General features: G+C 37.9%; 1 protein-coding gene, 1 non-coding gene and 1 pseudogene across 3 annotated transcripts in view; all 3 read right to left on the bottom strand.

Annotated features, from left to right (window-relative positions):
- Window positions 1-213: 213 nt before the first annotated feature.
- Window positions 214-332, bottom strand: LOC111729830 (annotated as a pseudogene).
- A 2,907-nt stretch (window positions 333-3,239) lies between these two features.
- The window catches only part of GUCY2C (guanylate cyclase 2C), a 62,564-nt gene continuing 42,342 nt past the window's right edge, over window positions 3,240-23,461 (bottom strand). For both annotated transcript variants that reach the window (XM_011375982.2, XM_011375981.2), the window contains exons 17-27: window positions 23,181-23,313; window positions 20,660-20,797; window positions 19,772-19,860; window positions 17,237-17,328; window positions 14,665-14,823; window positions 11,622-11,814; window positions 9,956-10,130; window positions 7,366-7,464; window positions 6,681-6,775; window positions 4,972-5,048; window positions 3,240-3,887 (exon numbers count right to left, since the gene is read on the bottom strand). In XM_011375982.2, the coding sequence (XP_011374284.1) occupies window positions 3,713-3,887; window positions 4,972-5,048; window positions 6,681-6,775; window positions 7,366-7,464; window positions 9,956-10,130; window positions 11,622-11,814; window positions 14,665-14,823; window positions 17,237-17,328; window positions 19,772-19,860; window positions 20,660-20,797; window positions 23,181-23,313 (1,425 nt within the window). In that variant the 3' untranslated portion in view covers window positions 3,240-3,712. The remainder of the gene's footprint in view (window positions 3,888-4,971; window positions 5,049-6,680; window positions 6,776-7,365; window positions 7,465-9,955; window positions 10,131-11,621; window positions 11,815-14,664; window positions 14,824-17,236; window positions 17,329-19,771; window positions 19,861-20,659; window positions 20,798-23,180; window positions 23,314-23,461) is intronic.
- Window positions 21,946-22,052, bottom strand: LOC111729833. Its single transcript, XR_002776407.1, has one exon. It is a non-coding gene; the product is annotated as a U6 spliceosomal RNA (small nuclear RNA).

Below are 23,461 nucleotides of genomic sequence, written 5' to 3'. Positions count from 1 at the left end.
AGGGTTTTGACAAATGCATGGAGCCATGTATTTGCCACCACAGTATCACACAGTGTGTGACATCACTCTCCAAATTCAGTTGTTCTATCTCTTTGTAGTCAAATTCTCCCTCCACAAAACTGGCAACAATTGATCTGGTTTCGATCCCCATAATTTTCCCATTGCTAGAATATCATGTAAAGGAAATCACATAATATATAATTTTTTTAAAATTGCCTATAGCTCTTGGTATTCCTAGGTAGTCTCCCATCCAAGTGCTAAACAGGCCCAACCCTACTTAGCTTCTGAGATCGGATGAGATTGGGTGTGTTCAGGGTAGCATAGCCATAGACAATATATAATCTTTTATGTCTGGCCTCTTTCACTTAGAGAGCTGCACTTAAGATTCATTCATGTTGTCATGCAAAACAATCATTCTTTATTTTTTATTTCTGAGTAGTATTTCATTGTATGGGCTCTTCAGAGTTCCTTTATCAATTCACCTGTTGAAAAAAATCTCAGTTGTTTCCAGTTTTGATACTTATGAATAAAGCTAATATAAAACATTCAAGAACATGTATTTGTGTGAATATGGTTTTTATTTTATTTGTATAATCACATAGGAGTGAGAGTGTTGGATCTTATGGTAAATGTATATTTAACTCCGTAAAACGACAAATCTATTTTCTAAAGTTTCTGTACCATGTTACATTTCTGCCAACAATGTGTGAGTTCTATTTGCTTTGTGTCCTCATCAGCATTTGATAGTGTCAGATTTATAATTTTAGCCATTTTAATAAGTATGTATTGCTATCTCATTGTGGCTTTAATTACATTTTACTAATAACTAATAATGTTGAACATCTTTTCATGTATTTTTTTTTTTTTTGCATTTATGCATCTCCTTTGGTGAAAGGTCAAAAAGCAAACCAGAACAAAACTACAATTTTCTAAATTTGCACTATCCAACAGGAAACTGAAAACAAAAAGGTAAACATGAATTGTTTCAAAATAATTAAAAATGAAAAAAATTCTTTATATTTTTATATATTACATTTCCAATATGCCTCATTTCTTTGTGAGGATCCAAGTTTCTATCTGGTATCATATTTATTCTGTCTGAAGAACTTTATTTAACATTTATTGTAGAGTAAGTCTACTGATAATAAATTCTCACTTTCTTTTTTTGAGAAAATACATTTATAGTGCTATACTGTATTTATAGATATTGTAAGTTTACATAATCTGGTTACAAGATGAATCATCTGTCTGTCAGTACCTATATCAATATTGTCTTATATGATACAAAACACTGTAGATGTTATATATATTACTAACAGTTGACATCAAAAATAAAAAGATAATGTGAAAAAGAAATTCATATTTATTTGCAGGTATAACAATTCAGGCATCAATAATGAAGAAACAGCAATATGATTAATTTATGGTAGCCTAGTGTAATTGATATGATTATTTCATGGTAAGAAGGAAATCTCCAAAAAATTTTTCAATATATTTATTTCTAAAAATCCACATATAAGTGAATCTGCATGGTTCAAACCTGTTTTGTTCAAGGGTCAACTAACCGTAGTTGCAACAGAGACAGTCTGGCCTACAAAGCCTAAAAGATTTACAGAAAAAGCTTGTCAGTCTTCTGTTAAAAAGATATATGGAGGGATTTATAGGTGAAAGATATAATATTTGAAATTTCCTTTAACATAATCTGGCAAAACAAACAAGATTGGTGGAAGATAGCTGAAACAAGGTTAAAAAACATTCATAATTCTTGAAACAGACGGTGACTATGTAGGTCTTAATTAGCCATTCCCTCTGCTTTTGGTACATTTAAAAAATTCTATAATCAGCTGTTAAAAACAAATTATCTTATGTATTCTTTGTGCACATGCAAGTCCTGGGATTGAAATTTTGTAGTTTTGATTTGTTAAGCCAGCAGAGGGAGAAGAAAAGTTGAAGGCAGATGTTATTTGTTGGGAACCTACTATAGAACCAACGTTGTCCTAAGTGCTTGATAAATTTCATTTAAAAAACATTCTTTTTAACAACTCCTTGAGGTGGGTATTATGATTCATGGTTTATGAATGAAACATCAGGAGCTTAGAGACATTAATTAATTCACATCCAGAAAAGAGCGGTGTGGAATTTGACCCTTATATGGGTCCCATTCTTCGTCACTGTCTCCACTGGTATCACATATCTGCATTGCTAAGTGGACAAGCTGAGGCCACCCATTTGTTTAAAGGTCAAGAAATGTTTCACAACCACGTAGATTCTATAATAGAAGATAAATGTGAGCCTTCAGTTGAGAAGTTGTTTTAGCAATGCCCCTTAACATTAAAGATGATTTTGAGTTTTCCTGGTTGCTCTTCGAGTTGCTAAGTTTGTCTGCTGTCAAGAATGTTGTTTCGTACCCAAATCCACTTATCTCTTTACATTTCTCTCTCCTCTATAAAATTCAAAGCTCAGAAAGATCATGTTTCCATAATTCCAACACCAAACTCAGTTCCTAGAATAAGAAGAGATGCTCAATGCATGTTTACTAAATGAATGACCAAGAACTTTCACGTCACGACCTCATCCTCATGCAAAAAGCCTGAGGCACAGATTATAAACCTCCAGATTCCAAATGAGGACTCTTGCTGCATATCAAGTTCTCAACCTGTATATCAGGAGATAATTTATTAGTTTTCAATTTTCTGCTTTTCCAGATGATAGAGAAGACATACATGTTTCTCAATCTCTGGAGTGGTTTTCGGAGCAGAGGCCTGGATGGGGAGTAATGTTTTTGAAGTAGTTGTTTTCATTCTGAGGGGTAGTGCCAGAAGTGTTAACTGCTTGTCTTGCCTTTGCTGATTCTAGTCTACTCAACACCAATTGACTTTCACCATCTCTCCAGAAATTTCAAGCGACTGAGTTATACTGGGTACCATAAAAAGGGGCAGGAGATGGCTGCCAGATGGTGGGAAGGGGATATTTGACTTTACAGGTAAACAGAATTTGACTTTATTCCTGACCCGAGAGAGCCGCAGGCTTTGCCTCCCACGGTAGAGGACTAGGCAGAAGATCCTTTTATGCGCAGCAGGTGATGCTGAACGTCAAGATTCTTGGCCCTGAGCAGAAGTGCTAGCCATGCCATGCTTCTGTGTGGGGGTATTTAGTCAGCTTTTAAGCGAGCACAAGATGGCAGCTAGTGCATTTCAGGAAAATGGTTGGAAAAGGTGGAAACACATACACAGACTCAGTACACTTTTAACTTTTATTTCTAACTAATATATAGCATATTTTCTTCAAAAAAAATTATAATTTAATGGAGACAAGGTACTTAACATATAATTGTGACAATTTAAAAAATCCTATCATGAATACAGAGAAAAAAGAGCCAATAAATGAAACGAAACAAAAACAAAATACATGAATTGAGAACAAAATCTCCTCAACTTCGAGATAATACATTCATTTCTCTTTCTAAGCTTGAAGTTCCCTAGAGCAACTGTTGAGATGAGGCTCCAGAGAAAAAGATAATTTACTTTTCCAGAATGTTCTATAATATTTCTTCAAAATGTTACAAACAGGGCAGCCAAGGCTCAGTAGAATGCATCTGACTCTTCTTCTGTCCCACTGAGGTCTCAGGGAAACGGAGATGTTCAAGAACCTTGAGGCGCTGCCTAAGTGTGGCTGTACTTCATTTACCTGAGTTCTTGGGTCTCATTTAGGTTTAAAAATGGGTGCTCTCCTTGTCTGTTGTGTTCAATTGCATGTATTCCAGAGTGCCTTTTTTGTAGCTAGCTACCCGTGTAGGTTTTCGGCTCTTTATTCCTGCAGCCTGTCTTTTCTGTAAAGAGTTGGCAATCATATCTGAAAATTCAGCTTGCAAACGCTGTTGATTCTCCCTGGAAAGTGAATGAGAGGGGAAATGGAACTTCTCAGCAATTCATACAAAATATTCCTTAGCTCCAGAACAATCAGTTTACCAAATACTTATGGAGGGCTGCTTCTGTGCTAAACACAGGAAGTCCAGAGAATACAAAAATGAGCCTTGCCTTGGATGAGCTAAAAGGACTGTCATCCTGCTCTGTGTAGTTGTAGAAAAAGCAGAATATATTTCAAGCAAAAAATTATATTTCAATTTCAAAGTGAAACGCCATGCTGCCAGAATTTGGAAGTGCTTTTGAATTTACATATGCCATGCAAAGAGGGGAAAGAAGCACAATGCTAGGCCCCCATAACACAACCCTGAAAACTTGATCTCACACATTCCTGGGAGTATAGATCTTGCTTGGGGAGGATTCAGAATGGATGGAGGGTTTCAAGAGTTTGGAATGGGCCTGGGGCACTCCTAGTAGGGGACCCAGTTCCCCGTCCACCTGAAAAGATCTGGGTTGTTTTGACATCTCTAAAGTTTTGCCATCTGTTGAGGTCCAGGATCTAGGAGTCTGCAAGACAGGGTTTCTCTATCATAGCAAAAGCCACGGCAACAGCCACATGACTGATTATAGCAACAAATGTGCAACTGGATAATCATTTGAATCACCTTCAGGGGAACTGAAACTTGTCAGTTAGACCCAAAAGCTTGTCTTCCTCATCTCAGGGAGAACACAGACTCCATGGGTAAACCCAGAACCACAGTCCTGGAGCTGAAGGAGGTCCCCTTTTCACCAGGTGGCCCAGCAGAGAGCTGTAGGCAAGGGTGGAAATACGTTTTTTGCCTCTAGCATGATCTGCTCTCAGTACCAGACATGCAAGAAATGAGCTCTCAACTGTCCACTGTTCCCCTGAGCATGCCTGAAACGCCCAGTTTCTAGCAGCCAGAGAAGGGAGATTTCTAAACTTCTCACGTGTGTAGTCCTTGGCCTTGTACTCAATGTCATTGCCGCTGGCAAAGCACTTGCCAATAATTAAATTGGCTGTATGTAGCAAAACCTACAAAGCCAACCTCCACTCCCTTGTACTTCCCCACCACACCCAGCAGCTTACACAGTAGGAGGGGTTGGCAGGTTGTACTCCTGGTCCTTGACCCCGGTCAGCCAGTAGGTAGTTTCAGTTCCTCTTCCCTAGTGAGACAAGAAAGGTGCGGGTACACAAGAAGGCCCATGAGACAGTTCAGTTCTAGCCCACTGCTGGGACAAGTGTCCTTTTCCAAGACACTTCCACCTGCGCGTTTCTCATCAGTGCCCATGTTTCGGTATAGCTCACACTCTGGATATGAGTCACATTATCTCTAGACAAATCTCTATTTCCAAGTGCCTTTTTAAAAATAAGGCTCTCATTCACCAGACATCATGTTTTTTTTTCAAAGTAGAGTTTTCTTTTTCCCCAAAAGACATTTCAAAATATCACTATAGCAACATTACAAGAACTCTAAATGCAAAAGGAAGAAAATTCATCGACAGTCCTGCTCCTCCAACAAATCCAACCAATTTTCATTGTCCATATTTTCTTCTAGCCCTTTTTGCCACGAAGTTTGTCACAAAACTTTGCCACTGTTTCCCCCACCTTAAGTGTGTAAAATACAAACACATGTGCATCATAATAAACACTCATTAAGCGATATTTGCTGAGCTCGTCTGGAGGCTATAAAATCAATGGAAACTTACTGGAAATCCTGTTTCTACAGAGCTAGTATTTGAAAAGGAGACTGGATGGTCATATTTTTTAAACAAAAAAATCGCTGTTTTTAAAATCGTGTTTTTTTGGCTGTGCTCGAACTGTAATAATTCGTAAACCACTTCTATTTTGGGAAAAATACTCTGTGCAGACAATGTATTTATGGAGGATTGAAAAAGCAAGTGTGGTGTTAGCACCCTGCTACATGGAAGGGGGCTTTTCCAAGTGGCAATCACAGCGTAAAGGCCAGAAGCACTACGGCTACTGGGACAGATAATCTTACAGTCAGTAAGATTATCAGCTGACTTCAGATTAACAGTTGGTTTCCGATCAATTGTGAAAAGATTGTAATGACCTTCGAAAAGCAGCCTGAGAGCCAAGTGGAGACATCTGGTGGCTGTGAAGGGCAGCTGTTCTAAATGCGAAGAACAGCATGGAGAGTCTAGGGCAGTGATTCTCCAACTTCAGTGAGCATCAAAATCACTTTGCGTACTTGTCAAAACTCTAGATCCTGATCTACACCCACAGAGAGTCTGAGTCAGTAAGGCTGGTGGAGAGTCTAGGCATCTGCATTTTAGCAAGTACTCAGACGATTCTGAGTCAGAAGTCTAGGGCCATTCCTCACGATTTTCTGGTCCGGAGCTTTAGAATGATAAAACAACTGGCAAGAGAGGTGGCCTTAGAGAGTGGCAGCATCTTGCAGTAAGAGCAAGGATGTAAAGAGATGGGGACTCTGACTTAAGTTAGTCCTGAACCAGATTGAAGCTCTTGGATATGGAGGAATTGGGGGCAAAATCTGGATACATGTGGAAAAAATGGTGGCAGCATTTTATAACATAGTGGTCATAATTCAAAATACCAAAAGGTCTCTTTGAAGTAAAGTTCTGAGTTCTTCACATTCTTTAGTGGTGGCTTCTCCTGCAGGGGAGAGCGGGTGATCATCATAGGATAGCAAGTGATCAGTGTAGAAGGTACAGAAAAGAATCCTTCATCTCATGCTCCTTAATATTATTGACCACTGGTGGCCCACGGGAGCTGCCGAGTGCTTTTTCTGGGTACTGTCTCTGTGGAGCCCTTACCTTTAAGTACGTTTCCCCTCTCACTTCATACAGGAACTGGCACTCGGTCCTCTTCAGGATGGCTATTGTGGAGCCACTCGCATGAATTCTCAAGGCTGGAAATGCAAAATAGATCAATGAAAGTCTTGTCTATTTTGAAATCTATTCTATGGCCACATTTGTTTCTCCTTGATTCACGACATTTATTTCAGGTGTTCTTGACAGCTTAGATATTTTAGTGAAAGAACACTTAAAAATATAATCAATATAGGGTTTTTTTTTTTGTGCACAACAAATACTTATATTTTTCTTTACTAAAACCAATTCTCAGGATTGGGAATAAAAGAGAAATAAGAAAGTGATCTGAGGTGTATGCTCCATACCTAGTCCACTGAATTTTTTTTTAACTTACATGGATCTATGCTAAATTTCATGACTATTCCAGGTAGAACATGCCTGAATGCATTGCAAATGAACCAAAACCAATAAAAATAATCTAAAACAGAGCCAAAGGGAAGAACAAAATAATTATCAGTAAACGGCAACAACAAAAACAAATGTAGCAAGGACTGAACTGCCACAGGCTCATGTTCAGGCAATGTGAAGGGTCATTCTTCACCTCACTGGCACTTATTGTGCATTTTACCCTACAATTCCCTCTTTGGAAGGCAGAATCTTTGTTCTCTAAGACGATCTCCCTTCTTACGGAGGCCAGTGGATTCCATTCTAGAGGCTGTGTTGACGGTATCTCCAAATAGGCAATAACGAGGCATCTTGATCCCTACAACTCCAGCAGCACAGGGACCTGCAACAGGCAGAAAGCAGAAAGTGGAGGCAACAGAAATCGCAGAGAGGAGTTAAGGTGGGTCAGCCTCTTCTCAGGGTCATGAGGCTGAATGCTTTACTTTATGGAGAAGCATCCGAGGGTGTTAAAAGTGAGCTCTGCTTTAAAGTATTCAGTGAGGGAAGCATCATTATTCAATGCATGCTTTCAGAAAGTAAGTTGCTCTCGCACAGAAAAGAACATTTGCACAAAACAAGAAAGCATCAGAGATCTGGGCCGCAAAGGTGGGAAGTCATCCCTAATATTCTAAATAGAAGCTCTCAGGAAGGATGAAGACCATCCCACCGCTTGCTTACTATGATGAGCCACACAGCCCCGAGCTCTGAACTTCTGGATGGCCAGTGACTCGAAGTGTCAGTGGCCTAAGTTTGTTTTATTTAATTTTTGTTTAAGGCAGAGTAGCATTTCTGGGATTGGTGGCATGATGATGGAAGGCCCAGGAGACAAGCACTTGACATAATCTTCCCTGAGCATTTCATGCACCTTTGAATGCAATGGGATGGGGGAGGAACAAAGTCAAGGTAAATATGCCTAATGGCATATTAGGTAGGGAGAAAAGGTGGTTTAATCAAGTATTTGTGTAGAATGACTGAATGCAAGGAGTTGCAGATTTTAGAAGTTAAAGATTAACTCAGCAAACTGGAAAGCCAGGTTTTGGAGAGAGGTAACTATTGATTTTCCAATTAGCTTATGGGGTTTTGATCTATATGAGTGTCTTTATAGATTTATTCTACGAATACTTTGTGTTTACGAACACTGAAAAAAATCAAAATACCGGATGTTTCCCCGAGCGCTGAACCCTTCCCTGTTAGGTTCAATGCAAAACAATACAAAATAAACAAAAAAGAAACACACACACACACAAAAACAATCAATCAAAAGCAGAAAAAAACCTACAGAAGGGAAGACAGTAGCAGTAGCTACTTGATCAGAAGATATCTGATCTGTGCCTTAGGTCTAATCACAAGTGACTTTTCATTTTAAAAATAGAGTAAAAAAGCTAGGAAGGTCCTGGAAATAGAAAATCCCTGAAGATATTGTCTTGTTTCTACCTACCAATATTTAACTGCAACCTTTTAATTTCTTAGGGCTAAACCCTAAGGTAATACCTAGATATAAGGTATGTGTGCCAAATATCTACTCGCATTCCAGCCCAATATGGCAGCACTTGGGCCCTGGTGGTCAGCTCAGGCATTGAGTGGGTCACAGGGGAAAAGAGATTGGGCCAAGACCCAGAGCCCCATTCTCTCCGACTTGGTTCAGTCAGACCTGCTGCTGTCCCTTCCTCCAGGCCTGATAATTCTATGGGTCAGAAAGGAGACAGTATGCTGTTGCTGGCTAGGGAGGTGCTCAGGAAATTCCCTTATGTGTATATGAAAACGTTATGACATTTGGCTGTGGACACGATTGGGGAAGGCTATCTCTATGTTCCTGGCTATCAAAGATGTGGCAGCAAATTTTTAACTTCTATTTATTATCACTTAGAGAATCTCACTGATTGATTACTCAATAAATATTTAGTGCCAGGCTCTGTGCTAGGCACTGTGGATACAGGATGACTTTTGCAAATGCAGTTGTCTGGTCCTTGCCACAAAGCCTGGAGTGATCTCTTGGGTTTTCTGTACTCTGAGTCTTCTGTGAGACTTGGATGACATAAAAAGGAGCAATGACAAAAAATTATGGAAAGATGCAATTTAATTTAACATAGGGAAAGACCATCTAACAATTAAAATTATTCAATAATGGAATGAATTGGCTTTGAAAATGGTGAGTTTTCAGGGAATCCTGAGATTATTCTAAAAGTGGCTATATTATTATCTTAGAACCTAAAAGATAATTTATGCCCTGTAAAGGATTAATCTAGATGACTCACGAGTTCATCTCCAACTATATTTGTAAAACATTTCAAATCTCTGCATTCAAGGTTGGGTAACTGTCACAGTCTTTGAAGTAACTCAGGTTCAGAAAATACCTGGGTCACATGAGGGGGGTGGGAGGAATATAAGTGCCCATTTATTATAGGAATTTGAACAGCTATTTCTGCCCCCCCCCCGCCATAGATAAACTAATCCATTTAAGATACTATAATATTTTAGTGGAAAAAAATACAAAAGATTGGGGTGAGGGAGTGGGAGGGAATTGGGGGAAGATAAATGAAACAGTAAATACAATGATTTAAATAGGAAATCTATCGCTTGTTATTTTGGCACATGGTTGATGTTTATCATTCCAAGAGTCAAAGGTGCAATCAAAGGTGTTGTTTTCTAGAATTCTCTAGGGACTGGGTCTAATTATGTCAAGATATGTAATGGGATCTAATTTTTGGAAGACATATTTATGAGTAAACCTCACGTGGATACTGATCACATTTGAAGACCCTTTATCCTTTCTTATTGAGCTGGTGCACAGAGGTACACATGGTTCCCAATTGCTACAATGCCGAACTCCATACCAGAGTGAATTCCAATGCGAATCCATATTGGGAGTCCAGGAAGATGCTCCAGCTCGAAGGTCCCCATGAAGCTAAGGATATCCAAGGCCATCCTGGCAATGTCTACAGCATGCCGATTGCCATTTCTCTTAGGCAAACCACTAGCTACCATGTAAGCATCACCAATGGTTTCCACCTGTGGAGACAGTTTCTCATCAGTGAATTTGCTCCTTCAAAAGGCTCAAGAAATCAATCAGAAGCAATTAATCACATAACAAATACAAAAGTTTTTGAGAACTCAGTATGAGCACAGTCCTGTAGACATTTTCTGAGACCAGTTTAAGACCAGTTCTACACTAATTTCTTCAGGGTTTTTATAGTCTAGTTAAATGGATGACTATAAAGGACTGTAGCCATATGAAAGTACTTCATAATAATATAAATCATCCAGATGTGGTGGCAATTCTATAAATGTTTAAATAATCTGAAAAGTTTTATATCATTTTAGGAATGGCATTAATTACCAGAAAAGTCATCTTCAGCATTTACCATCTTTTCATATACTATTTGAAAAACAAAAATTGTAGTTTCCTCCAAGACAAATTTTTGTAGTATGATGATTACAAATGCTTTTCTTGTAATACGTAGTAGATTTATATTAACAGTATTCTATAAACATTATTCTTTGATAAATGTCCTCACTTTAAATTTTATTTTCATAATCATATGCATAGTTCATATTTTTTGGTCAGCTAACTTCTTTTTGCCAACTATTTCTAAAACACATAATCATTTTCTTTTCTACAAGAACTCTTTTTAATATGGTTTTCTGACCTACACAGGGTGAGTACTGGTCTAAGACAAACCCTGAAAGGGAAGTCCTCTCTGTGAGAATAACCATTATGAGTGACTTCTAAACTTTATGAAGGACACAGTGTTTCAGGCATATTATTTATCTCAGTAACCTTCACAATAACCCATTGAGTTAGTATTATTATCATCCCATTTTACAGATAGGCAAACTGAGACTCGACAAAATTAAATGCTTTATGAGGTCACACAGTTAGGTAGGGGCAAATTGGGATTTGAATGAAGAGCTTTACTTCTTAAAATTATGTGTTCCATATGCTCTGTTGCTTTTCTAACATGAAAATGTGGGAATTCTCCTTTACTCTTCGGACTCAGACATTATTAGCCCAGAACTGCTTAGCTCTCTAGTCAGGTAATAGAACTTTTAGAATGTTCTGAACTTTTAGAATGTTATCCCTGTTCTTCCTTAGTCTTTTTTGAATGATGCTTGCTATTCAACAACAACAACAACAACAACAAGATATTCCTATTCCACTTATTATAACTCTGGTGCCTGCTCTGTTTCATTTGCAATCAGCCTAAACACTATTTATTGTTTGAAGATGATTTGAGAGTACCCCAAATTTAGTACCCCAAATTCATTCCTGCTGAACTTTATGTTGTTTCTTTCATACTGCTTCTTCAAGTCACACGGCCATTTTGACTTCTGACCCTTCTTATTCTATTTCCCTTCACTTTTAGCTCACATTCAACCACCAATTCATTAACTCTTAAAATTGAGAGGATAAGACCTGAGAAATAATAGGAAAAAAACCAATGCCAGCTCTGCTGACCTGGGGCCGGACAATCATTTCAGCCTGTCAGGTGAAGTGGTTACCTTGTACACATCATGATGATCAAGAATGTGGTCAAAACTCTTATAGATGTCATTTAGCATGTCCACCACTTCCATGGGGGTGCTGTATTTGCAGATAGTGGTGAAACCTACAATGTCACTAAAGTAGATTGTAACTTCCTCATATAGTTCAGGCTCCACAAAGCCTTTCTCCTTTAGAGACTTTACCACTAGCCTAGATGGAAAGAAAAAAAAAAATGCGTTCACCTTTGGTAAATTTTTTCTTCTCATACATAAATCTTTGAGACAGTAATCATTGTCTAGCAAGAATTCTAGACACTGGATTTTCAGTGAACTGGCTGGTTATGAAGGAAAGATAAGTTGTATATACCATATATATGAGCATATTATTATATATATGTACTTGAACTTAGATAAATATAAGCAGGTTCAACATTAACTTAGAACTTGATTATTGACCCTAATACACAATGTACATGTAACTCTAATACCTACATAACCATGATGCATATACACACTTGCCCACTTTTTATCTCTCTATTCATAGTCAGCTTCTTGTAGATGAAGTTCTATATCCAGAAGTTGAGAAGGAGAGTGTGTCATTAATGTAAGAGCTTGAATCTCGATAGCTATCAGATCTGACTTTCTCATCAGAGTCAATAGTTTTACCTCCCTGGCATATTCAATGTGGTATTGTTTAATATCACTTTGAATTAATATGCATTTTAAAATGAATTTTGATATATTCTGAACCAGAATTTATTTGACATATTTTGAACCAGAATCAGGTCCTTTAAAAAGCAAAGTCAATTGCCATGTAAACAAATTAAAATACGCTAAAACCGAAGAATTCAAATAAAAGCAATTTAAAATATCTCTGTCGAAGAGATATAAAGAGCAGTATATCAAATTCAGAATTAAGAGAGAAGAACCACAAGAAGGCACTCCGAACTCCTTTATGTGCTCAGTTGTCTTTTCATTGGCCCGTTTTGGGGTGGGGGCTGACATGAGGCTGCATGCTCCCTATTTGCCCTTGGGATCACTTTGTAAAGGACCTGAGTATGGTGCCACTAGAATCAGAACCCAGAAGCTGGGAGGTGCCATAGAGGTCATTGAAAACAAATCTCTAATTTTTACAGATGAGAAAGCTAAGGTTTAAAAAGAAAGCATGACTTTCACAAGGTCTCACAGCCACTAAGAGCAGAGCTAGTCCTAGAACTCAGCACGTTCCACTCTTTAGGCTTTTTATTGCACCGTAGACCTCCACAACCCAGGGCTTGAATAGAGAGGATGATGGGGAGGATCTGGAGTTGTGCTGACTGTGGCAAAGAAAAAAATGTCTAGCACTCTCCCAGAAAAACAGCCCATCAACCACGAAAATTTACAATATTCATTTAGAGAACCTTCAGAGTATCAAGGGAAGAAGTCTTTTCAACTGGCGCAGTGATGGAACTCAGGACCTTTGAAACAGTGATGGAACTCAGGACCTTTGAAAAGCACCTTTTTGATGTAGCTGTTTGGATTGCCAGGGGAACTTCTGGGGTGGTAGTTCTTGACATGTCTAGGATAAGGGTAGAGATTATTTTGGAGGCTACTGAGGGCATTATTGGTTAAAACCACTGATGATGGCACCCTGGGAAAGCAGCCAGATAATCAGATTATTATTTTTGTCACGAGTCGGCATTAAAGGTTAGGCAAGGAATTTTGCATTATGTAACTAACATTTATGGAGTGCTGACAGAAATTGCTTAATAGTGTTGCAGCCTATTCTAAGGATACCATTTGTGGCCTGTTTCTAGGCTCTCTGAGGGCATGTTGGTTCTATATTAGGCTCTCTTGAGGCCCAGAAATGAAGAAGAGAAACTATTTCTTTAGAAAACACAATCTCAAAATCATTCCTTTACTAATGTAGAGTTGATATTCTAAATTAAGTATGGGTTCAAAATAAAATAATAACCAATACAATTATATACAAAAGTCATAGCTACTGTGTATAATAAGAATGACCATGGATGTGCTAAGCAAGTACCTTATATCCTCCACATTATGTCAGGGGGGGTCTTTAAGCCAGCCTGTGAGGTAGATAGGACACTGGAGCTTGGAGCATTTAAGTAACTTGCCCAAGATTACATATCCATAGCAGATGGTGGAACCATGATTTGAAGTCAGGCCTGGCTGATCTCAATTTCCATGATTTCATCCAATGCTAGACTGTCTGTCTAGTTTATCCTTAATCTAATAGGACAGTTTATTATACTTTAATGAGAAGAGACCATTACTTCTCTCTTGTGACAACTGTGGGCTCCTTGGTCTACGCCTATTTCCTAGCTCTTTATATTTTAATTTATTGCTTATCTTAACATTCCTTAGTTATTACTTCAGTACTGACACTTAACAAAACTTTAAACTGTTCGAGGATTTCAACCTTACTTCCTTTCTATTTCAACCTTATTTCTTTTCTCTTCTGTCATGGCTATTACATTGTTTCACAAATGGAGGTCAGCCTATACATGTCTCTGGGATCAGGCATCTGATGCCTGGCCTCACCTCCTCCACTAAAGATGCCTATATTTCTTGTAATTTGGCTTTTACTTTGAGGTAGGAAGAAGAAAGCAAAAATAATAATGATGATGATGATAATAATATAATAGTAACACTTAGTTCCTGAAAGTGCCTTATAGCTCATAGACTCTGTAAGAAAACTTTAATTTCCATTTTGAGACTGAGGAGAGAGAGGTCCCAGACAATAAAAGTGGGACGGCGGTGTTGGAACTCAGGTCATACTAACTCCACAGTCCACATTTCTTTTGTTTTCAAATGACTCCTTGGACATTTGAAAATAACCTCTTTCTTCCAGGTATTTCGAGTGCAAACCGGAAAAAGGATTAGCAAGGTATGTGCATTTTAAAACTCAGTCTGTTAAAGAATATGCAAAAAGGAACAATCTCAAACAAATATAAAGAAAAACACTGGCTAGACAAATATGCTGAAGCTTTAAGCTTTAAGATATGAGGCATGGCTGTGGCCTCGTGGGAAACCACATCAGCAGGACAGCTTGCCTTACCTTGGGAGCAACATAAAGTTAAGTCTATCAGCTCTGTCCCTCTCCGCTTTGTACAGCTGTGTCCTTTCCTCCACCAGATGTTCCAGGTTTCGAGAATATAGCTGTAGACGTCGGATCAAGGTGTCCATATAACTTTCACTTTTTTGGTCATGAAAAAGGCTGTAATAGGTAATAGATAGTAATAGATAAGGTGCTCTTCCACATTGTTAAGAAAACATGAATCTTCATTAAGAACAATGAGCAATTGTGATAAACAGGTAATTAAAGAAAAAAATTAAAATGGCAGAAAACATTAGGAAAAAATTAATCTCAGGAAAGATCAAAGAATAGAAATAGAAATAAGATTAATTAAAAAACCAAAAAACAAATGTTAGAACAATGAGAATCAGTGTAGGTAAGGAGGAAAAATACAGAGTACAACCTCTCTGGAGAGCAAGCTGACAAAATGTGTCATAAGCTTTTAGAATACACATACCAACAGTCCATCAACTCTACTTCTAAGAATTATTCTAAGAACACAATCGTGAACGTGCTGAAAGTTAACTACAAAGAAAGTCACAGCATTCTTTACAACAGCAAATACTTGAAAATAACCTAAATACATAACAAAAAATGGTTAAAATATTATGATACAATGGAATATTAATGTACCACTAAATATGAATTAGAATAGTTAAACACATAGAAAGACACTACTTCTATATCACTCAGTGAAAAAAGTCAGTTCACAAAACAGCAAAAATTATAATCTCTTTTTAAATTTTTGAACACTTGTGGTCATCTGCTGACAAACAGGTGATGTTTTAACTGCATTTGCTTATCCATTTTCCAAAATTTTAATAATAAATAATTTGCAATAAAGGGAAAACTTTAAAAAAAAAAAAAAAGCTCTAAAGGTGATAAATGGAAATATAAGCGCAGAACCAAGAAAAGCAAAGCAAAGCCTTATATTATCTCCTTAGAATGGAGGAAAAGCCTAACTCTGGATTATTTGGTTAGACCAAGGAGACAGATGAGATGCTAGCTTTCTGTGACACTGGGGCATCTTGGTGCAGAGCTGCGCAGAGGCACACTGAGTTCCTGTAGAGCTGTTGTGATGATCAGAGATAATGTTCATAAGATATACAGCATAACTGAAGGGGCCGAACAAATCATACCATTTCATTATTACAATAACAATTATAAGTTACTGTTTTTCCACTCAAGAAGATGGCCTTCATCATAATCTCCTGGGGTGAGGAGGGATGTTTATTAAAAATTCAATACATTTCTGAGTCCTATTGCAGACCTATATGACTGGAAAATGCTAGGTTTGGAATCAAGAAACAGAATTTTTTCACGAGTTCACCAGGGGATTCTTGAAACCACTAGTATAGAGTCTAGTTGGTAGAAAGGGCAAGAGAACAGGTGTAAGGGATGAAGATGGGTTATCTTACTCCATGATGAACTGATTCAATTAAAACATTTTCTTCAACTTTGGCTGCATATTTTCATCATGTAAGGAGCTATTAAAACTTCTGATGCCAGCCTGCTTCCCAGGTTAACTACATCAGACTTTCTAGGGTAAAAGATCAGGGGTCCAGTTTATCTTCGTGAGTTTACATTTCATCTGTCACACATGCAACCTCATCTGCTCTTAGTAATAAGTTTGCAAAGGAATAAAAATGGCCAAGGATTAAATTTCTTATTATTTCCTGCTCCTTTCCCCAGATGACAGTTTATTTCCACCAAATCGATGGCCGCGCTTTCATTAACTTCACTCTACCTCATCTCCAGCCCTAGGCTTTTGGCCTCGTTAAGTATCTGAGTGACTTAATGAGAACCACAGAAAGTTAGAGCTGGAAGGAATTGCAGAAATAATCTTATTCAGTCCAATTTCAGTAACAAGAAAATTGACCTGCCATGAGGGTAAGTACTTTGTCCAATGTCCCACAGTAAGCTATTATTAGATCCTAGTCTAGAAACTGGATCTCCTAACTCTTACTCCAGGGTTATTTTTCTCGCTCTGTGCTATATCTAACAGAAAACATGAGGAATCTAGAATTCAATCTTAATGAATAATTGTATTACTTTTTTTTTTGATCCCAAATTATAATCTGATTCATAGCTCAAGTCTTAAGTGCCTATGGCCAAAGTTGCTGACTTTTTTAAGATTTGAAAATTTTAAGAAATTTCATGATCTTAAGAATTATGCAGGGACTTTACAGATTCCCAGGACCCATACTAGATTTCTAAATCCTAATTACCTGCAGAAGTATCAGGGGATTATTTTTAACAGACATATCTATGATTAGTATGTAGTTTTTAGAAATCATACATATCTATGATTAGTATGTAGTTTTAGTATGTAGTTTTTAATCAGGTAAGTTTTTCCCTTGAGTATTTAATTTGTCAAGTGATTATTTCTCTGAGAAAATGGTCTGTTAGTCTTCATATTTTAATTTTTTTGAGACAGGTGTTACAGTCTAGAGTTTTTCATTAGAATAGGCATTTTCACTCTTAAGTGCCTCTGAATGTCAACTATTATTAGAAAAATCTGAAATCATGAGAAAAGTAAAAATTTCAGCAATACCCAAATATCTTGCCTAGTGTAGTCTCAATTTTCTTGAAATCTGGTCTCTTTTCTGGATCTTCTTCCCAGCAGTGTTTTACAAGTAGATATACCTGGAGAAAGAAGGATGGATTAACTCAGGGGGTGGTATCCTATTTTCTCCCATGATGGGAGTAATTGAGGCAGAAAATATTTTTAAAACATCTCAACACTGACAATAAGGATGAGACATTACCTGCAGTGTGTCTCAGGCATTGCCACCTGCACTGCCTTGCCTAAGCCCTTCCCTTGGGCCCTGAATTAATGAAAAAGGTAATACTGATTTGGCTGAGTCTGGATTGATGGGAGAGACAAAATGCTTTACAGGTATTTGCAGGGAGTATGTTGGGGAGAGCAAGAAATAGTTGGGTTCAGTGAGTATGAACAGTGACTGTAAATGAGAGTGAGGCACTTGGGCAGTGGCTTTTAACCATGACCACCAGGGGAATCGCCTGGGGAGTGTTTACAAAAGTTCTTTTGCATAGGCTCCACCCAAGATTCTGATTTAATTGGCTTGTGAAGGGGCCTTAGTAGAGTTCTCAGATTTAGCAAATAAAAATATAAGACAAACCTGAATTTCAAATAAACAATGAATAATTTCTTTAGTGTAAGTATTTCTCAAATACTGTATGGGCAAAAGACATTATATATAATAATTATTATATCTTAATATGTAATTTTATTATAGCACATCATATAATATATAATTATATATCATAAAATAATATAACATAATAATTTAATTATAAAATAATAAATATATAATTATATAAAATAATGATAGTTATAGAATTATTTGATATATTCTATATTATTATGATATAATATATATTATAACATATATTACATATTCTTATTATAGATATATGAGAAGTGAGGAAAGAGAGGTTCAGAGCAAGGAGGGGCCACAAGGAAGCCCATGGAAACATCATCTCATCTGCTACCACTTGCTTGCAGCATGGTGAAAACTATTTGATTTATATAAAATTTGGCTTCACCCTGGCCCAAAATAGGATCACAGATGCTACTAGCTGCAGTCCCCGCCTGTGTTCTTTGCCTTAACAAGTCCCTGGGGAGGGACTAGACACCTGGGCTGGTTGCCTGTACTCATCACTGGATGATGCCCCTGCCTTGGTACGTGGTCTGATGGCGGCCTCAGAGAAGAATGCGCAGGCGCAACCGGCAAATGGGCTGATACAGAACCACTGAATGAAATAGCGGGTGCTTTTGTGACATTTTCAAATCATCTAATTTCAGGCCTGTATTCTATTGGAACCAGCTACCAGATATACAGTCTTATTGTTGACTTCCAGAACCATACAACTACACAAGTGAATTGAGGAGGAGGACGCTTTGGTGAGAAGGTTTTAGGCAATATGCAGATATACTTAGACTAAAAGGAGTATTTGAGAAGGGATAGGCTGATGTGTGGGGAGGAATCCCAGGATCCAGAAAAGCCGGAGGGTGGGGGGAGGGGAGAGAGGGAATGAGGAGAAGACAAAGACAGGAGCAGGGGCTATAACGTGCCTTTAATTTTTAAAAAGAGAGAGAAGAGGAGAGGTAAAAATGACCCAGTCACGCCCAGCTAGGCTGGCCACAAACCTCATCCGGAAGGGTGCTTGTAAATGGAAGGAAAATGTTTTCGTCTTTATCCCACAAGGAACAAACGTTTTTTCTTAAGACTCTAAATATTTTTAAAGCAATTTACTATCTTTTGGGATTAGCAAAGCTCAGATAAAATTCTAAAAAAAAAAAAATTTTTAATTTTTATAGGCTGTAAAGGCCTTTGTGAGGGATTATGAAAAAGAAATTAAGCCAATGCAGAGAGAAAAACTCCATTTCCCTCAGAGGAAGAATAAAAGGAGTGAGAGTACACTTCCCTATTGTTTCTAGGTGTCAGCATATTTAGTTTTTAATTAGTAGGTACTATTTATAAGCCTAGTAAGTGAATCACATGGACATTTTGCCCTTTTAGTTCCTAAAAATTGAGAATGTGATATGTGCTTAAGGAACCAGCTCTTTCCTGAGTTGGGAAAGGTGGAAAATGACAAGGAGACAATGGCAGGCTGATAATGGCTCCCAAAGACATGTCTGTGTCCTAACCCCTGGCACTTGTGGATGTTACCTTACTTGTAAAAAAAGGGTCTTTGCAGATATGGTTAAGTTAAGGATCTTGAGATGGGAGCTTATTCTGGATTATCTTGGTGGGCCTGAATGCAATCTTATATATCCTTATGTAGGAGGGAGGAAAAGGGAGATTAGACAGACAGAAGAGAAGAGAATGTGACAACAGAGGCAGAGATTGGAGTGTTATGGACCGAAGCCAAGGAATGTCAGCCACCAGACACTTCTGGAAGAAACTAAAAATAGACTCTCCCCTAGAGCCTCTGGAGGGAGTGCAACCTTGCTGACAACTCATTTCAGACTTCTGGCTCCAGAACTGTAAGCGAGTAAATCTCTGTTATTTTAATCCACCAAGTTTGTGGTAATTTGCTACAGCAGCCCAAGGAAACTCACTTCCAGCTCTTTTTCCTCTGCTGTTTCCAGGAACAGATCTGGGCGGAAGGGTTTCATTCCGTTGGAATTCTCCACTCTGAAAATCTTCTCTGATGGAATGAGAATGATTGGAATTACAAGAAAGAACGCAGCATGAAGAAATTTTAGCAGCAGCCGGACTCTGAATTGGTCCACTGGCCCTGGATGGGTGCCTAGTGAGACTGTTGCAGAGCCTCAGCCAGCGCTGCATAGATGGATGCTGAATAAATGAGTCAGCCATCAGGTTAAAGGGTCTCATGCCCACTTATGTGCAGGAGGCTACCTTAAGTTAAGGCTACTAACCCTGTAAAACTCAGCGACCACTGCCTTAGTAGGCTTCCTCTCACCAAGACTTTGGCCCACTCTCCCTACATCCCTTAGTCACCCCTTCCTCCCAGACAGTTAAGAGCTGGCACAAGTATGTGCTCAGTAAGCCAGGACTGAATGAATGGAATGAAACATTTCCCCACCCCCACTCCCTGAGGACATGTGACAAAACCTATAGATTTTAGTAAGAACTAAAATATGTATGTTGTCCCACTTGAATAATCTAGTTCAGGTGTTAAATTGACACATGACTGTTTGGAATCAGAAGGAAAGAAGGAAAGTTGAAGAGAAGATTCTTTAACAATAATCCTGACAATAGTGACACCTGCCAGTGGTATATTATCTTATGCTTTTCAGAACACTCTTAACATTCATATTGTCATTTAATCCTTCCAAAAGCCCTGTGAAATGTGTAATGCAGACGTGCCATTACTTTTGCAGATGAGGGACAGAGATGTGGTTACACAGCTCAGGGTCTCCATCAGCCTAGACTGCAGGTCGGCTGGCTCCCAGAGTGGGAGAGAAAAGGGGTCAGACTCTTACCATTCTGGTCCCGGCAGCTCAACGTATAGAAGGTTTCTCTCCGCAGGATGATCTCCTGTGCGATGATCCCGTAGCTGTACACGTCTCCTTTCTGAGAGACACTGGCTTGGCGGAGGTGCTCGGGGGCTGTCCACAGGTCTGTGCATTCAGTGTGGAGATTGTAAAGTTAAGGGTGTCAGCAGCCCACAGGTCTCCAGCCTGCTTTTGTTCTTTAAGTCCCTACACCATGCACCCTGAATAGGAATGGCCTTGAATTTATATGGTTGGTCTCAGACTTTTGAGGAATTTATGCTAATAATGGTAATAAAAGGTAGAACACACACTTACCTGCAAGCTGACTATGTAATGCAAGGATCTGGGTGAGGTCATATGGCAATGTCTTTCCTGAAACTGCTCAAATCATAGTCCTGAACACCCTCAGGGTCTACCTAGAATAGCGCCTGCTACATAGGAAGTGCTCATAAAGGTTTGTGGGATGAATGTGGTATGAGAGGCCGAGGCTTATGGGACATATGGCATAAACCTATGAAAGCCTTTATAAATATTAAAACTATTCACATATTTTATATAATATAAAACATTTGTAGATTTTTATGTAATACAAAACATATTACATATATATGTTTACTAAAGGAAAATAAAGACAGCACATTTAAACAAAAATATTATCGCTAATATTTTTCAGCCTCCAAGTCAGCTATTGTCCACAGATGTGTTTTCTTTGGTTTCCACAATATTCTTTAAAAAGCAATGCATACAATTTACTCATGTTTTACTACTGTGCCTGCTACTCTCTAATGTTTTCCAGCGAGTTCACTTCACACAAGTGAAGTGCTTCTGTGTTCTGTGTTTGGCTCTTGTAGACACTGGGGTTTTAGACCCATCACATATTTTATTTAATAGTAACAGGGGCACACAGTCGATTTTCCTCCAACATCTCTCAAAAGTTTTCCAGGACCACCCAGCTCCTTGTGAACTTTTTGAGGTTTCTTCAGCAGTTTCAATGAAAAAAAAAAAAATCTGTAGATTCATGCTGTCAGGTACAATGATAGGCTTATGCTGAGGAACAGTTTCCTCATTTGATTTTTCATCCAAATTCACTGCCTTGTAAAAAAATTTTTTCTAATTACAGTTGACATACAATATTATATTCATTTCAGGTGTAAAACACCGTGATTAGGCATTTATATACCTAACAAAATGATCACCCAATAAATTTAGTACCCATTGACACCATACATAGTTATTACAATATTATTGACTATCTTCTCTATGCTGTACTTTACAAAAATTTGGAATGCCTCACAAATTTGCATGTCATTCTTGCCCAGGGGCCACGCTAATCTTCTCTGTATGGTTCCAGTTTTAGTATGTGTGCTGCCAAAGTGAGTGCTCATTGCCTTTTTGAATTTATGTCTTATGAATTTATGTGACTTGTGATTCATGTACAATTGATCCTAATGGTTTGAGGTTATAGAAAAGGTAGATAGATCTACTTATGCTAAAATTTCAGGTAACTGATGGCACAGGTAAATATAACTCAGTGATATTCAGGAGGATAGGATTTGACCTGAAATTCATCTGATTTTGTGTTATGGTGAATCATTTAATGAAGGAGGTTTGTTCCACTACATGATGAACTATGCCTGGCACACAGTAGGTATTCAACAAGCATTTACTGGATTGAGTCCAATGTCTAGCTAGCATGCTTATGTGATTGAAGAAGCAAGGACAGAATTATACTTTTTTTTTTTTTTTTAATTAAGGAAAACTTAAGGATTGCTAAATAGAACTAAAAACAAAATTTACTGTTTTGATCTAGGTGGTATCTTAAGGCATATATGAATGCTGGATTTTTGAGGCTGTTTAACTCTGAGTTATAGTACAGAATGGGTAAACGTTCAACAAGAAAAGTTCTTTATACTTTACAAATCACTTTTCTTTGTGTTACTTTTTTGACCCTTATCACAATCCTAAAAGAGATAATTGTATATTTTTCTAATAAGAGTTTTTTCTTATTGTTATCATTTCTTATCATTATCACAGATGAAGGATGTCTAGGATTTGGAAATGAGTCTTCTGCTTTGTACTCTATTTTCTTGGGCAAACCTCTTCACCTCTTTGAACTTCAGTTCTGTCTTTTAGAGAGGAAGAGGGTTAGATGAGATGATTTCCAAGGTTTCTTACTGATCTAACTTTCTCTACATTTTCACCCAGTTCTGCTTCCATAAGCTAATACGTTCTTCATGATTTCTCACTGATATCAAGGGATACCATTCATAGATGAAGGAAATCCACAGAGAATATTTGTTCAACTCAGGAAGCACTTGCTGAAAACTGACAAGGGTGAAGTGCTGGAGAATGAGCCAGCTGTTGCCTCTTGTGGCTCCAAGTGTGAATTTTCTGATCAGTATCACTATTTTCTGAACACTTTATGTGAGCCTGTGGGCTTGTGAAAATAAAAAAAAAAAATGAAAGAAAGAATAAAGGTAAACTGGTAAAAATCTTATTGATCACATACCTTTTTTTGGAGGTAAAATGGAATTGCAGCCAAAATCAGTGATCTTCACCACCATTCTACTGTCCACCACACAGTTGGTGGATTTCAGACGGCCATGGACTTCTGTCTTACTGGAGTGTAGATATGACATCCCCTGTAATTTTTCAGATGACAAGAAAACAAGAGATAAGACACTCTGCTTCTGCTTGATTATTTTAAAGAAAGAAATGACATTTTGAATCATTTCAGCATGCAGATAGACTCATATCAGTAGATTTTAAATTTAGTTTCATTAATTTTAC

Source organism: Pteropus vampyrus, unplaced genomic scaffold (assembly GCF_000151845.1).
Source record: "Pteropus vampyrus isolate Shadow unplaced genomic scaffold, Pvam_2.0 Scaffold283, whole genome shotgun sequence".
In the NCBI taxonomy this organism is placed as follows: domain Eukaryota; kingdom Metazoa; phylum Chordata; class Mammalia; order Chiroptera; family Pteropodidae; genus Pteropus; species Pteropus vampyrus.
Note: the sequence above shows the minus strand (reverse complement) of the source record. Positions and strands in the feature narration are given on the sequence as shown.